Raw genomic sequence first — 16,706 nt, forward strand, 5'->3', positions numbered from 1 at the left:
CATAAACCAACAAAAAAGTCTAGTGGCTCCAATATTCAACTCACCCTTGGAAATTATTAAGTAAAAGATGAACACCTAATTAAAAAACGGACAACGGACATGAATAGAAAATTCACAAAAGGAGCTAATGACTAATAAAGATAGGAAAAGATGCTTGCCCTCACTAGTAATCAAAATAATGCAAATTTTAAGAGCAATTACTTTTCTCCTGGTGTCTGAGCACACACAGGGGAGTAAAGATTGCCAACACCCTAACACCGGAGAAAGTATAGAGCAGGTTTTCTCCAACGCTACTGACATTTTGGGCCAGATAATTCTTTGTTTGGGGAGCAAGAGGAGGTGTCCTGTGTATTATAGGATGGTCAGCAGCATCCCTGGCTGAAAACATCAAAACATCTCAAATATCTGTGGATAAGAACATGGTTAAACAAAGCACGATGCATCCACACAGTGAACTAGTCTAGAGCCATTAAAAACAATGGTGTCTGTAGCTATGTGTATTGATATGGAAAGATACCTTAACACACTGTTTAAGAAAATGGATTACACAAAAAGACAAGCAACCAAATGGGAGAAGATTTTTGCAAATAATACCTCCAATAAGGGGCTAATATCCAAAATATATAAAGAACTCATACAACTCAACAACAAAAAACAGTTCAATTTTAAAATGAGCCGAGGACCTGAATAAACACTTTTCCAAGTAAGATCTGCAGACGGCCAACAGATATATGAAAAGATGCTCAACTTCTTTACTTATAAGAGAAATGGAAAACAAAACCACAGTGAGATTCCACCCCACACCTGTTAGAATGGCTATCATCGGTAAGACAAGAAATAGCAAGTGTTGGAGAAGATATGAAAAAAAGTGAACACTTGTATACTGCTGTTTGGGAATGAACACTTGTATACTGCTGTTTGGGAACTGGTGTAGCCATAATGAAAATCAGTACGGAGCTACAATATGACCCAGAAATCTCTTCTAAGTATTGACCCAAAAATTTGAAAACACTTGTATTTGTAAAGATATATGTACCCCTATGTTCCCTGCAGCATTATTCACAGTAGCCAAGACATAAAAACAACTTGAGTCTCCTTTGACTGGATAAGGAAAAGGTGGTCCATATATACAATGGAACCTAGTGGGCCACAAAAAGGTGAAAGCCATGGCAGCATGGCTCAGTGGTTGAGCATGGACCTGTGAACGGGAGGTCACAGTTGGATTCCTGGTCAAGGCACGTGCCCAGGTTGCAGCTCAATCCCCAGTGTGGGGCGTGCAGGAGGGAGCCAATCAGTGATTCTCTCTCATCATTGATGTTTCTATCGCTCTCTCCCTCTCCCTTCCTCTCTGATATCAATAAAAATATTTTTTAAAAAGATGAAATATTGCACTCTGGCCAGTTTCTCATTGGTTAGAGCATCAGCCTATGGACCAAAGGATCACAGGTTCGATTCCTGGTCAGGGGCACGTACCTCGGTTGCAGGTTCAATCCCCAGCCCTGGTCAGGACGTGTGCGGGAGGCAACTAATAGATGTGTCTCTCTCACATCGATGTTTCTCTCTCCCCCACCTCCACTCTCTCTAAAAATCTATGGAAACGCCCTAACCAGTTTGACTCAGTGGATAGAGCGTCAGTCTGAAGACTGAAAGGTCCCAGGTTCAATTCTGGTCAAGGGCATGTACATTGGTTGCGGGCACATCCCCAGTAGGAGGTGTGCAAGAGGCAGCTGATCGATGTTTCTCTCTCATCAATATTTCTAACTCTCTTTCCCTCTCCCTTCCTCTCTGTAAAAAAATCAATAAAATATTTTTTTTTAATAAAAATAAATAAAAATCAATGGAAAAAATATCCTTGGGTGAGGATTAAAAAAAAAAAAAGATGAAATATGCCATTTGTAAAACATGAATGGATCTTGACAGTATCATGCAAGGCGAAATAAAGTCAGATGAAAAGAGACAAGAACCATTTGATTTCACTAATATAAGGGATATAAAACAAAAGGTGACAAATGCGCAAACAAAACAAAAAATTCATAGACACAGACAATAGAATGGTGATTACCAGAGGGGAAAGGGGGTGAGAGAGGAGAAAGAAGGTAAAGGGAGTCAACTATATGATGGAAGAATATAGATATTGTATTATAAAGTTGTACACTTGAAGTTTATGTTTTTAACCAATGTTACCCCAATAACTTTAATTACAGTTTTTAAAAATTGTTAAGATGGTAAAGAAAAGTTACAAAAGCATGTGAAATATTATCTCATTTATATAAAAGGCTAAAGATGCATGTATATGTGCATGTGTGTCCATGTAGGATAAAGGAAGATAGAGAGGGAGGGAGGGAGGGGGAGAGGAAGAGAGATGTTAGAAAGATATGCACTGAAAAGTTAATTGCATCTGCCTTTGGTCATGGAATTTCGGGTGCTTTTACCTTTGCCTCTATATTTTAATGTGCTGTTTGAATATTCTAGGTATTAACTTCATAATCAGAACAAAGTGAAGCTTTTATAGTTATGGAACATTTTAAATATGTCTTGGGATTCCAGGTAGAAAGCACCAATAAAATTATAAAATTTGAAGAGCTCATTCTAGGACTATAAAGTTGATGGACTTAACTCACTTGAGCATCCATGAAGAACTACACTTTGCTTCTCGAAGAAACCATTCTATAGGTAACAAAGTCTCCCAGTCTGAGATAGCCTCCTTAGATTCCAGCCTCCCACTGGACTACAGCATAACGAATGTCTTAAAGAAGATAAAGCATTTGTAAGAATCGTCTGTGTGTCTCTCTACTGCTACTCTGTAAGGTCCTTACAGAAAAGGTCTGTATTTTATCCATCTGTGCAATACCAAAGCCTGATGAGAGGGTACCTGATGTTCAACAAGCGTTAGCTAAATGCATCCCATTTAAGAATATTCATGCCCGGCCGAAACCGGTTTGGCTCAGTGGATAGAGCGTCGGTCTGCGGACTGAAAGGTCCCAGGTTTGATTCCGGTCAAGGGCGTGTGCCTTGGTTGCGGGCACATCTGTGCAGGAGGCAGCTGATCGATGTTTCTCTCACATCGATGTTTCTGACTCTCTATCTCTCTCCCTTCCTCTCTGTAAAAAATCAATAAAATATATATATTAAAAAAAAAAAAAGAATATTCATGCCCGGCCGGTGTTGCTCAGTGGTTGAGCATCAACCTATGAACCAGGAAGTCATGGTTCGAGTCCCAGTCAGGCCACATGCCTGGGTTGTGGGCTTGATCCCTAGTAGGGAGTGTGCAGGAGGCAGCCAATCAATGATTCTTTTTCATCACTGATGTTTCTATCTCTCTCTCCCTCTCCCTTCCTCTCCGAAATCAATAAAAATATTTTTTTAAAAAGACAATGCTCTGTCTTCCAAATGAGAAATGAGGTTTTTTTATTCTGTTTATGAAGATATTTATGCTTCCTTATGAATATACTAGAGGCCCAGTGCACGAATTCATGCACGGGTGGGATCCAGCCAGCTTGGCCCTGATCAGGGAGGATCGGGGCCAGGCCTGTCAGGAGGAGGAGATGGCAGGAGGTTGGCTGGCCGGCCTGCCCCGATTAGGGCCCAATCAGGGCCGGGCCAGCTGGGGGGGAGGGGCCACGGGTTATTGGTTGGTGGGCCCTGCTCCCAATTGGGTGGGGGGGAGATAGGGGGCCAGGAGCCAGGGGGAGGGGCTGCAGGAGGTTGGTCGGCCAGCCCCGCCCCTGATCGGGGTGGTGGGAGCCCATCGGAGGCAGGTCCAGCTGGGGGGAGGGGCCATGAGCCGATGGGGGGGCGATCAGGGGCGGGGCAGACCAGGGGGAGGGGCCACAGGCAGTTGGCCAGCCAGCCCCGCCCCTAATCAGAGTGGGGGGGTCGATCTGGGGTGGAGCATGGGGGAGGGGTGCAGGAGGTTGGCCAGCCGGCCCTGCCCCCTATGGGGGTAAGGGGGGCAATTGGGGGTGCAGCCAGCTAGGGGGAGGGGCCACGGGAGGTTGGCCAGCTGGCCCCATCCCCAATTGGGCCATTCACTGGCCGCAGTGGGCGTCATAGCAACCAGTCATTCTGGTCGTTACAGCGTTCTGATCACTGGCTTTATATATATATGGTTATTTTATTTTTTGTTAATCCTCACCCTAGGACAGTGATGGCGAACCTATGACACGTGTGTCAGCACTGACATGCGTAGCCATTTCTGATGACACGCGGCCGCTGAGGCAGCCGCATGCCGAGGATGAAACATTTGCGAAATAATGTTTTTTCCTCAAAGTGACACACTACCCAAGTTATGCTCAGTTTTTTGGCGAAGTTTGACACACTAAGCTCAAAAGGTTGCCCATCACTGCCCCAGGATATTCTTACATTGATTTTTGAGTGGAAGGGAGTGGGAGAGACACAGAGAGAGAAACACATGGATTGGTTGCCTTCCACCCACACCCCAACCAGGGCTGGGGATTGAGCCTGCACCTGAGGTATGTGCCCTTGACCGGAGTTGAACCCAGGACCTTCAGTCCATGGGCCAACACTCTATCCACTGAGCCAAATCGGCTAGGGCTGAAATTAAAAATTTTTAATAGCCACATTTTTAAAAAGTAAAAGGGAGCAGGTAAAATTAATTTTAATAATATATCCAAAATATTATAACTTCAACATGTTATCAATATTTTAAGATTACTGGAAGATACCTTACATTCTTTCCTTGTACTAAAATTCTCTAAAATCCAGTATATATGTTATGTTTACAGCACATCTCAATTCTGATTAGTCACTTTTCTTTGCTGTTGTTTTTTAAAGATGCCTGTTCTTTAATTTATTTATTATTTCAGAGAGGAATGGAGAGGGAGAGATAGAAACATCAATGATGAGAGAAAATCATTGATTGGCTGCCTCCTGCACGGCCCCTACTAGGGATTGAGCCTGCAACCCGGGCATGTACCCTTGACTGGAATTGAACCCCGGACCCTCCAGTTCGCAGGCCAACGCTCTATCCACTGAGCCAAACCAGCTAGGGCTGACCAGCCACTCTTCAATGTTTAATACACAAATGTGGCTAATGGCTAATGTACTGGACAGCAGGGTCCGGAGCACTCGTTTTCCACTCTCTGTAGAATGTGCTTCTATGTTGTCTTATTGGAGTCATTTCATGTATTACCTTCTTATTAAACCATACACTCCTCGAGGTAAGGAACAATGTTGTATATTTATTTCTTCCTCAGAGTCCCTAACAAAAGGTGCTCAGTAGATTAAAACCTTCAAATTCATAAAATGTTTTATAGATCAATTTTCTTTAACATTATTGTTTGGTCGGAAATAGGTGGCTAGCAAATGTTCTGTTGTCACACATAAAGGTTGGGAGCTGCATCTGTGCAAGCATGCATGTTGTTCGATGTCGTCTTATTCCCATTTAACGGATAATCTTAAAGCACAAGAAGCTAATATCCCAAAGTCACCAAGGTACAGAATCTCAGAATTCCAGTCTAGTTCTAGCTACTAACAGTCTGCTGTCCCATTACCTACCAGCAATTCCTCAAATCATCACTGAAGAAAGTCACTGAGAGTTAAGCCACCAGCTCCTGCTCTCAACTCCAAATTAACAGCAATCTGGCTGAGATATCCATCACCCTGTGAACTGAAAGAAATGATGGGATGTGCTGCCTAGTAAGGCAACGACTATTCCATCCTCCCAGAGCTGTTTTCCAGTGAAATACTGATAGCTTCCACCATCTGGCCAGTTGTCCAGAACCACTAACCGGTGTCACTCTGGCTGGTACACCATGCCCACACACACCACTCTCCTGGTCCCAATCCAACATAGTCATAAAGCTAATCATTCCTACAGAAGCAAAAGGTATAGAAGACATAGAAGAGTCCTAAGATGGCCCTGGCCAGTGTGGCTCAGTTGATTGGGTGTTATCCCGTGCACCAGAAGATTGCCTGTTTGATTCCTGGTCAGGGCACATGCCCGGATTTCGGGCTCGATCCCCAGTGCGGGGTGTGCAGGAGGCAGCGGATCAATGCTGTGCTTTCACATCGATGTTTCTCTGTTCCTTCCTCTCTCTCTGAAAATCAATAAACTATTCTTTTTTTAAAAAAGAGAGAGAGAGAGAGTCCTAAGATTTTTTAAAAATTAGTTCTTTGCCCTTGACTCAGGGGATAGAGCATCGGCCTGCAGGAGGCAGCTAATCAATGATTCTCTCCCATCATTGATGTTTCTATCTCTCTCTCCCTCTCCCTTTCTCTCTGAATCAATAAATATGTTTTAATTAGTTCTTCTAATATTGCAGAAATCTCTCTCTAAGTATAAGATCCCCTTGTATGAAATTCAAGTACATGTAGATTTACTCCTAAATACCTTTCTACAATTAATTAATTAATTGCTGAGGATTGCATTTTCAAGAAGACACAGATTTTGAGTGTGTGTGTGTGTGTGTGTGTGTATATATATATATATATAACCTGAAGGTAGAATGCGAAGAATAAAGCAGAGCAGAAAAATAAATTTATGAAATGAAGCTTCCGTGAAGATGAAAAAAAGCTGAGGCAAAGGGGCTACCTTAGACTTATGTGGTAGGAAGCAATGGGACACACGCAAGTGGGAGTACACTGAGTTCCCATGTACTGAATCCCACTGAGGGGACTATAACAACCCTCCTGTGGAGAGGGAATGAGAAGTGCCACTCAATGGAGAGGGCGAACAGTAAGTGGGAAAGGTCACACAAAGTCTCTTTCATCTCTAGCTTCCAGCTGTGCACCTCTGGGACTGCAGCGAGACCCCAAAGGAAACACAGAATGGGGGTCAGAAAGGTTACAAGCTCTGAGTCTTCAGAGTAGAAAGACAGAGGGCTGCACGCTACTGAAAGCGCCTCACGGTTGCATATTACCTTTGATTAAAGCAAAAGTTTATGTGTATTTAAAAAAGCTTCCAAGCTCTCCCACATAAAGTTTCCAGCAAGTAAGAAATGGAGAAAGGAAATAACCCAGGATCCATTATTACTGTTTAAAATGTGTTTAAGCCCTAGCCGGTTTGGCTCACTGGATAGAGCATCGGCCTGGGGACTGAAGGGTCCCAGGTTCGATTCCGGTCAAGGGCATGTACCTTGGTTGCGGGCACATCCCCAGTAGGGGGTGTGCAGGAGGCAGCTGATCGATGTTTCTAACTCTCTATCTCTCTCCCTTCCTCTCTGTAAAAAATCAATAAAACATATTTTTAAAATGTGTTTAATGTCTCTTATATGCTCTTTATTTGGAGAGCTATCTTTTCTGTTTTGTTTCGGTGAAATATAATGTTTACAGACTTTTAATGGCTCACTCATGACTCCAATCCCCTAACCCCACTTCTTAAAATTAGATTTTTTCGTTCCTCAACAGAAAACTTTTACAGCAGGGGTTAAGAGAAACAAAATCACTAAAGATTAGGGAGGGAATACTATGCATGCCAAGTTCACAAAAATCAACCATATCTTTTACATTGTGCTTCACACAATAAATGCCCTTTACTGCCTCTCACTTCCTTTGTGTTTTCCACTCACCACTGGCCTGGCTCATTTACTTTTGTAACCAGCAAGGTTAAAAAATGTTGAGACTAAATGCCTACATGAGAACAGAACACAGGGCATTATTCACAAGATACATAAAGCATCTACAAAGCAAAGAATAAAACCATTTAGTTGAAAATCTATCATTGAAAAACAAATAAGATTCAAACTACCCATGTTGTTCCTTTAAAAAAAATTTTTTTTATTTAGATCCTCACTAGTTGTAGGCCCTTTTACTTCAAAAGGGCAAAACAAAACAAAATCCTGGGTTTCTAAAAAGAACAGGATAAAGTGCAGAGCCAATAAGCTTATTTCAAGACATTTCCAGCACGGACATGTAATTCAGCCTACAACCACAATTGCAAAGTGAAGCTATAATAGAAGTTGCAAAAATATCACTGGATTTTGCTATACTTAAGAGGATGAAGACAACACGTACACTAACAAGAGTATTGCTAAGGTACATTTTGATCTCCGGAAGGAACATAAGAAACTAGTAATAATGGCTAGCTCCAGGACAGGGAACTGGTAGGGCCAGATGTTGGAGGAAACTTTCCACTTTTGTGAATGTCCTTTTGAACTTTATGAATTTTATACCATGGAGATATGTAAATTATTCAGAAAGTTTATTTTTTATGTACATGTTTAAATAATAAATAGGTTTCATCTTTTTATGTTCTTGGAATTACATGTATTTCCGAGTAACACTGGAGATTTGGTATCCTTCAGCAAGGATAATAAATTCAAAATAATTTCAAGATTATTATAACCATCAGTGGGAAAAATAATTATTGTCTCTACTTTAAATATGCCCTATACCTATTTTCATTATGACTTCTGCAAGTTTATATCATAACCTAAAAGTATGTCTATTTCAAATGGCATATTAGTAAGGTTTCCTAAAATATGGAATCCACACATATCCTCATTACACACACACACACACACATTCACAAGAGCACAAACACCAAAACCAAACCAAGGAAAACATTGATTAAAAATTTTTTTTCTGACATTAAACTCAATAATATTTACTCAGCTACCTATAGCTACCTAGCACTATCCTATGGATATTTTTTTGAAGTTTTCATCAATCTCTTAGTAGTTCTTAATACTCTCATAGAGTATACCAAAATTGTATTCAAAACAAACAATAGTTTGTTCTAAGGAAGGACTATTCATAAATACAAGCAAAAGCAAGTGAAGAATGTGTTTCTAAAAATTTCTTTCCCCACCATTAGCCTATTGCTACTTCAGCAGCTGTGAAAACCAGATCTCGACACAATTAGAAAAAGCTTGGCCTAAAATAATAATTTAGTTTTGTGTCTTGTTCTCGGTATTCCAGCCTAAAAAACAGACTAAGACCAAATCAATATGACAATAAAATGAGTTGCCTTCCAATAATCCAAATGCAAATTAAGCTAATAAGCGCTGATGACTTCTATGGGGTGCATATGCTGAGTATGGGGGTGAAAACTGATACAGCTGCAACTCAGGTGGGGAGCCAGAAGTGCCACAACTGGAGCCAGAGAGATGGAGGTCCCCTGCAGAGGGTCCACGATTGCCGGGGAAAAGCCCAGGAGATCACAGGAAATGCAGGAGGAAGAGGAAGGATCAAGGTAAGGAAAGAGAGACAGCAGTGGTTGCCTTTCTTTTTCTTGTCTTTCTTTTTTCTTTTTCTTTTTTTTTTTTTTTTGGTGTGTGAGGAGGGTATTTAATAAAGATCAAGAAGATATTCTCCTTAAAGGTAAAAAATAAAGTTATTTCCAAGATGATGCCAATACCCCAAACTTTTCATAACTTCTCTTTTGTTTTATTTTTAAATATATATTTTATTGATTTCAGAGAGGAAGGGAGAGAGAAACATCAATGATTAGAAAGAATCATTGATTGGTTGCCTCCTGCAAACCCCACCCTGGGGATCCAGCCTACAACCCAAGCATGTGCCCTGATCCAGAATTGAACCGTGACCTCCTAGTTCAACCACTGAGCAATACCAGCCAGACTCATAATTTCACTTTTAGAGAAGAAATATGTAGTTCATGAGCTTTGGCAAGGAAAAATCTATCTCATTACTTTACAATCTCCAAAATAGATGTATATAATCTATATATATAAAAGTCCAGCGACCGGAACGCTGAACGACCAGAATGACCAGAACGACTAGTGGCTATGACACGCACTGCAGCAGCCAACCAGCCTGATCCAGGCCCCGACTGGCCCTCCCCCCAGCCAACCCAGCCCCCCAATCGGCCCCCAACACCCTGATCAGGGGCAGGGCTGGCCAGTCAACCTCCCACAGCCCCTCCCCCCAGCTGGCCCCGCCCCTAATCGGCCCCCAACACCCTGATCGGGGGCGGGGCTGGCCAACCAACCGCCCATGGCCCCTCCTCTCCCAGCCCAGCTCGATGTACCCGCATCAGGGCAGGCCAGCCGGACCCCATCCATGCATGAATTCGTGCACCGGGCCTCTAGTAATTATAATAATAAAGTGTTCTTATTTCTGGTTCTGGTCCCCTATCTTCTATTCTTCCTCTCACCACCTACTGTAACCATCCCCAAGAACATTGATGAATCTTTTCTCTCCTTTTTCCAAGCTTCAACTACCAGATCCTGTACCAACAGCCCCACACTTCCCAACATCAACTCCAGTTAAATATCCAGCCATCAAAGACCTCAAAAACAAAAATCATATAGAAAACCGGCGAGGGCAGGTGCTCTAGCTGATTCGCCCTAGCTGACTTGGCTCAGTGGATAGAGTGTCGACCTGCGGACTGGAGGGTCTCAGGTTTGATTCCAGTCAAGGGCACATACCTTAATTGCAGGTTCCCGGCACTGGTCGGGGTACATGCAGGAGGCAACCAATCGAAGTGTCTCTCTCACATCAATGTTTCTCTCTTTGACTCTCCCTCTCCCTTCCATTCACTCTAAAAAAAAAAGAAATCAATGGAAAAATATCCTCTGGTGAGAATTAACAACATCAACAACAACAAAAATCAGTTAGGGCAATATTTCTGTATTTCTTATCTCTATAACCAGACTTTACATTTCTTAAAGAAACAGTAATTGTCTGATATATACCCATCTATATCTATAGATATCTAGCCTTCTCTAATGGTTGATCATTTTCTTTATTTTCCTACCAAATTTAAACTCTTTAAGGCAAAGACTCATATTTGTTTATTTTTCCTCCACCTTTACTATTAGCATTGGGCACAGTATCTAGCACATTAAGTGTTCATTAAATAATTAGTGAATGTATCCATTCATTGTGTCAAAAATTGACAAATGTCAAAATATATTAGAATGCCCATAGTTTTTTTAAAGTGATCAATTGGATATGTAGTATCATTTTGGATATGTAATTTTCAGTCTGCTATTTTATGAAACAATTACAATAGTCCCTATAATTAGCAGATATGTTCCAAAACCCCCAGTGGATGCCAGAAACCATGAATGTACCAAACTCTATATACACTATGTTTTTCTCTATACAAACATACCCATGACAAGGTTTAATTTATTTTTTAAGGTTTAATTTATAAACTAGGCACAGTAAGAGATATTAATAATAAAATGTAATAATAAGATAGAACAACTAATAATGACTAATAATAAAATAGAACAACTTCAACAATACTGTAATAAAAGTTCTGTGAATGTGGTCTCTCTCAATAACTGATCTGATAATCAAGATGGCTCCTAAGTGAACTAACAGGTAGATAGTGTATATGGCGTGAATATGCTGGACAAACAAAAGATTCATGTCCAGGGCAGGACTGGGATGGATCGTGTGGGGAGGAACTGGGTTGGATGGGGTTTGGGGGAGAGACATGACATCAATCATATTTCATCATCACACTACTGAGAACGGCCGGCAACTTAAAACATGAACTGTTTATTTCTAGAATTTTTAATTTACTATTTTTGGACAATGGTTGACTACTGGTAACGGAAACAATGGAAAGCGAAACCGTGAAAAGTTCAACCATGGATGGGGGTTTGGGAGAGGCCCTACTATATATCCTCCCAGGAGATATTAACTATGAAGAGCTCACAAATACTAATCTTTTTATGAAATTATCATGGTACCTTACACAGCGTAAACACACAAAAGGTTGTTGTATGAACAAATGAATGAACGAACAAATTCAGGCAAAAACCCTAGGCCTAGCCAATACATTGATGAACATCAAACATCACAGTCAAAACAAACAAAGACATAAATAAAAGTTGTTTTCTTTTTATATTTTCAATTCCAGGAACATTAGCAAGATGAACAGAACTAAATCAATACCAAAGTCTCTCAGTTAAGTAGACAGGAAGAGAAAAAATACAATTGCACAGTTACATTATCAGCATCTTGTGGATGAAAACTATGAACAGGGATTTGAATACTTCCTGCCAAGCCTACAGTCAAGAATAATCTGAACACTTCTTCTAACAGCAGCCACAAGGACAATTATGGAGCGTAACAAAGTAACAGAAAATATCTCAGGTGCAATCAACTGGAAGAGAAAAAAATGAAGAAGAGTTTGAAAATCTTGGTTCTAAATTTAGCTACTACTGCACTTACAACTATGACTTTGGGTGAGTCACCAAACATCTCAGAAGCTTCATCTATCTTATCTATAAAATTAAGAAGTAATCTGGGAGAATCTGGGAGAAAAAACACTAGTCTTCTCTTGAAAGATCTTTCAAATAAAAACAATGGTTGAAAATGTTTAACATTGTTTGATGGGGTTTTCAATGTATGAAAATTAATCAATATGACAACAACAAATAAAGCAGGGAGGTAAAAGCAGCCTATGTGGTGATAAGGTTTTTACCTTCCTCTTAAAGTGGTAAAATATTTTTTTTAATATATTTTATTGATTTTTTACAGAGAGGAAGGGAGAGGGATAGAGAGTTAGAAACATCGATGAGAGAGAAATATTGATCAGCTGCCTCCTGCACACCCACTACTGGGGATGTGCCCACAACCAAGGTACATGCCCTTGACCGGAATCGAACCTGGGACCTTTCAGTCCAAAGGCCGATGCTCTATCCACTGAGCCAAACCGGTTTCGGCTAAAGTGGTAAAATATTAATTCTAAATAGACTGTAAAAAGTTAGGTACATATATTATAATCCTTGGCACAATTATTTTTAAAACTATACAAATAAATATAGTAAAACATTCAGTATTAAAATGGAATCCTAAACCCTGGCCAGGTATCTCAGTTGGTTAAGGGTTGTCCTGATACGCCAAGGATATGCCAAGGCACATACAAGAATCAACCAAGGAATGCATTAATAAGTGGAACAACAAAACTGATGTTCCTCTTTCTCTCTGTGTCTTTCTCTCTCTGTGTCTCTCTCTTTCTCTTTCTCTCTAAGGTCAATAAATAAAAAATAAGATGAAATATTAAAATATATTCAAATAATCTAAAAGAAGGAAGGGCCCAGCCAGCGTGGCTCAGTGGTTGGGAGTCAGCCTGTGAAACAAGAGGTCATGGCTCAATTCCCAGTCAGGGCACATGCCCGGCTTGCAGGCTCTCAATCCCCCGTAGGAGGCATGCAGGAGGCAGGCAATCAGTGATTCTCTCTCATCGTTGATGTTTCTATCTCTCTCCCCCTCTCCCTTCCTCTCTGAAATCAATAAAAATATATTTTTAAAAAATAAAATAATAAAAGGAAGGAAAAGAGAAACAGAACAAAAAGATAAAACAAACTGAAACCAATAAAAAAAATAGTGGCCCTAAGTCTAACCATATCAATAATTACATTAAATGTAAATGGTCCAAATACACCAATTAAAAGACACAGACTATCCAAATAGATTAAAAAACAAGACCCAAGTATATAACATCTACAGGAAACCATTTTAAATATAGTGGCACAGCCCTAGCTGGTTTGGCTCAGTGGATAGAGCATCACTACTCAGACTGAAGAGTCCCAGTTTTGATTCCAGTCAAGGGCATATACTTCAGTTTCAGGTTCAATCCCCAGCCCTGGTCGAGGTGCCTGGGGAAGGCAACCAACTGATGTGTCTTTCTCACATCCACGTTTCTCTGTGTGTCTCCCTCTCCCTTCCACTCCCTCTAATAATCAATGGAAAAATATCCTCTAATGAGGATTAACATACATACATAGAGTGGTACAGGTAAATTAAAAGTAAAAACAGTAAAAAGTGGCATGCTCTCCCTCCCTCTCAGGTGAGCATCTCCTAAACTCTAAGGGTCCCCAGGAGACTTGCAACCAGAGGAGCAATGGGCAGCAACAGCTCCTTCCAGACTAACCTTCTGAACCTGTTTCCAAGGCCCCCTTTTCCCTGACTTATCAGTGACCCTACCTAGGCCCTCTCCTGTAGCTTCTTCTATCCTAAGCCCTTCCTTGTTTCACTAAAAGTATTCTCAAAATAAAAATACAACCAGTAAAAAGCAAAATGCAGCTCTTTTTCATGATCACCAAAAACTAGAAATAATACCCATGTTCTTCAAGGGTGACAGGATTAACTACGGTACATCCATACACTGGAATATTACTTAGCAATAAAAGGATTATTGATTTAAAAAAGGATTATTGATATACACAACAACACAGATGAAACGCTAAGGCATTATACTGAGTAAAAGAAGCCAGTGTGGCTCAGTGGTTGAGCTTCCTTCAACCTATGAACCAGAGGTCATGGCTCCATTCCCAGTCAGGGCACATGCGGGGGATTGTGGGCTCTATCCCCAGTGAGGTGGGTGCAGGAGGCAGCCAATAAATGATTCTCTCTCATCAATGTTTCTATCTCTCGTTCCCTCTCCCTTCCTCCCTCTAAAAATCAATTTTTAAAATGGTGTATTTTTTGTTTGTTTGTTTGTTTTTGTTTTTTTTGTTGTTGTTTTTTTAAGAAAAAGAAGCCAGTGTCCATCTGGCCCGTGTGGCTCCGTTGGTTGGGTATCCTCCCTGCACTGCAAGATTACTGGTTCATTCTGGGTCAGGGCACACCCTGGGTTGCCTGCTCAAGCCCCAGTCGGGAGCATGCAGGAGGCAGTCAATGGATGTTCTGCTCTCACATCCATGTTTCTCTCCCTCTCCCTTCCTCCCTCTCTAAAAATCAATAAAAATATTTTGTAAAAAAGCAAAAGCCACTGTCCAAAGGCTACATACTTGTACAACTCCATTTATATGACACTGTGGAAAAGACAAAACCACAGCAATGAAGAACAGATCACTGACTGCCCACAGTTGAGGATGAGGGGCAGCACGAAGGAGCTTCCTGGGATGAGAGGACTGATGGAAACCTGATTTTGGTCGTGGTTAAATAAATCTGTTAAAACCCATAGAACCATACACCAAAAAATGTCCACTTTACTGTGTTCATTTAAGAAAGCAAGTAAAATAAAGATGAAGCGGATGATTTCTGCGGACCCTCCCAGACTTCCGTGGATCCTTCAGAGTATGATTTTACAAATGAGAAAAAGAAGAGGATGCAAAAGAAACCCAGGGAGAATGCTAAATCCCACTGGCACAAAAGCCACTACTCATAAGCACCTCCTGACTGCTGCACAAAACACACAGAGCAAACCCAATCTTCAGAAACTAATTCCCAGAAGAGGCTAAGAAAACCCGACCTTCAGATCCAAAATGTGTATATTTGAAAACGCCTGTGAATGGTTCTTCTTGTCCGTTTCCATATTTTACACCCTCAAGACGCTGCCAAATTCTGCTGGCTGGGTGCCACCTCCCCTGCTTGGGGTGAACTCCATTTACAAGCATTCCTTTATTTGTACCTTAGACCCGCACTTAACGACGGGAGCCTCGGCGGTCACCGCACAGCGTCTGCAAAGGCAGGTGCCCTGCGGGGTGCCGGAAAGATCCGCGCTCCGCCCCGGGAGCTGAGGTCCCTGGGGGACACAGCACACCCGCGAGTAGGTCCAGACCCGAGGGCGCCAGGTGGGGAGTCCTTCCCCGCCAACCACACAGCGCCCTCCATCGCCAAAGCCCCTCCCGGAGGAGGAGGGGGAGGCCGGGCTCTGGGGCACTCCTGCCTCCTCTGAAGCGCCCCGCTGCCTTGGGTGCCGCGGGCCGGGGTGCGGGCAGTCCCGCTGCAAAAGCCTCGGCCCGGGGATCTCGGGCAAGTCCCTTCCTCTCCCAGAGTCAGGGGTCAGTTCTGGGCAGGTTCCCCACGGGGGCTTCCCACGCCCTCTACGAGTCTGAAACTTTTGGGGGGGGGGGGGCCTCCCGCGCCCACAGAGAAGCGGGCTCGCCGCTCCGAGACCCCACCCGCGCCCCGGGAGCCCAGAGGGGACGAACGCACCGCACCGGCCCGAGGGCCAGGGGCAAACAAACGCATTCCCGCCCGCCCCTCCCGGGAGGCATCCTCGCGGACCCCGCTCCCACCCCGCGGAGCGGCGCGCCGGGGGAGGCCGGGGGAGGCCGGGCAGGGGGCGGCGGGGCGCCCACCTTGAGCTGGGACTTGGAGACCTTGCCGCTGTGGTCCAGGTCCAGGGCGGTGAACGCGTGCCAGATGGTCTTGAGCAGCTCGTCTTTCAAGCCCCCCATGGCCGCGGCCGTCCTCCGCCGACTGCCCAGCCCGCGCCGCCAGCCTCTGCGCGTCCGACACCCTCGGCCTCCGCCGCCGCCGCCGCGACGGTCACCTGACCTCGGCCGGCCCCGCCCCCGCCCCGCCGGGACCCGCCCCGCCCCCGCCCCGGGCGCCCTCCCAGAGCCGCGGGCGGGGGCGGGAGCGCGGGGTGGCCCTCCGCCCCGGCTGGGGCCGTAAACAGCACCCCGCGGCCCCCTAGTGCTCCCCAAGCCAGCTCGGGCCATGTGGGTGCCCGGGTGCCCTTCCCACCGGAGCCTCCATCCCGAGGGAGACGGTGAGAGGCTAAGGGAGCGCCCGGTCCGGTTCCAGCGGCGCCCCGCAGGGAAAAGGGGCGCCCCGGTCCTGATCCGGGGACGGGGTCACCGTCTGAGGAGACCAGACCAGCCCCCCGAAAAGTCGCCGGCGCGAGCTCGAATGCTAGTGCAGTCCTAGAGGGAGAGGATGAGGCGGGGGATGGGAGGGGGGAGGGCTTCGAGGGAAGTTGGTTCATTCATTTCGCAAACGTTTTTTTGATGCCTACAGTGTAGCTGGAGCCGAGGCTCAAAGTGGGTGTAGAGTCGTTGTTGTTGCTAATCCTCACCCGATCCATTGAT

At 43.6% G+C, this 16,706-nt stretch overlaps 1 protein-coding gene across 1 annotated transcript in view; it reads right to left on the reverse strand.

The window, feature by feature from the left end:
* The window catches only part of SWAP70 (switching B cell complex subunit SWAP70), a 67,977-nt gene extending 51,830 nt beyond the window's left edge, over positions 1-16,147 (reverse strand). Inside the window, exon 1 of the mRNA XM_079787857.1 lies at positions 15,972-16,147. Coding sequence (XP_079643983.1) covers positions 15,972-16,070 — 99 coding nt within the window. The 5' untranslated portion in view covers positions 16,071-16,147. The remainder of the gene's footprint in view (positions 1-15,971) is intronic.
* Between the last annotated feature and the right edge of the window lie 559 nt (positions 16,148-16,706).

This window comes from Cnephaeus nilssonii (genome assembly GCF_951640355.1).
Source record: "Cnephaeus nilssonii genome assembly, chromosome: 13".
In the NCBI taxonomy this organism is placed as follows: Eukaryota; Metazoa; Chordata; class Mammalia; order Chiroptera; family Vespertilionidae; genus Cnephaeus; species Cnephaeus nilssonii.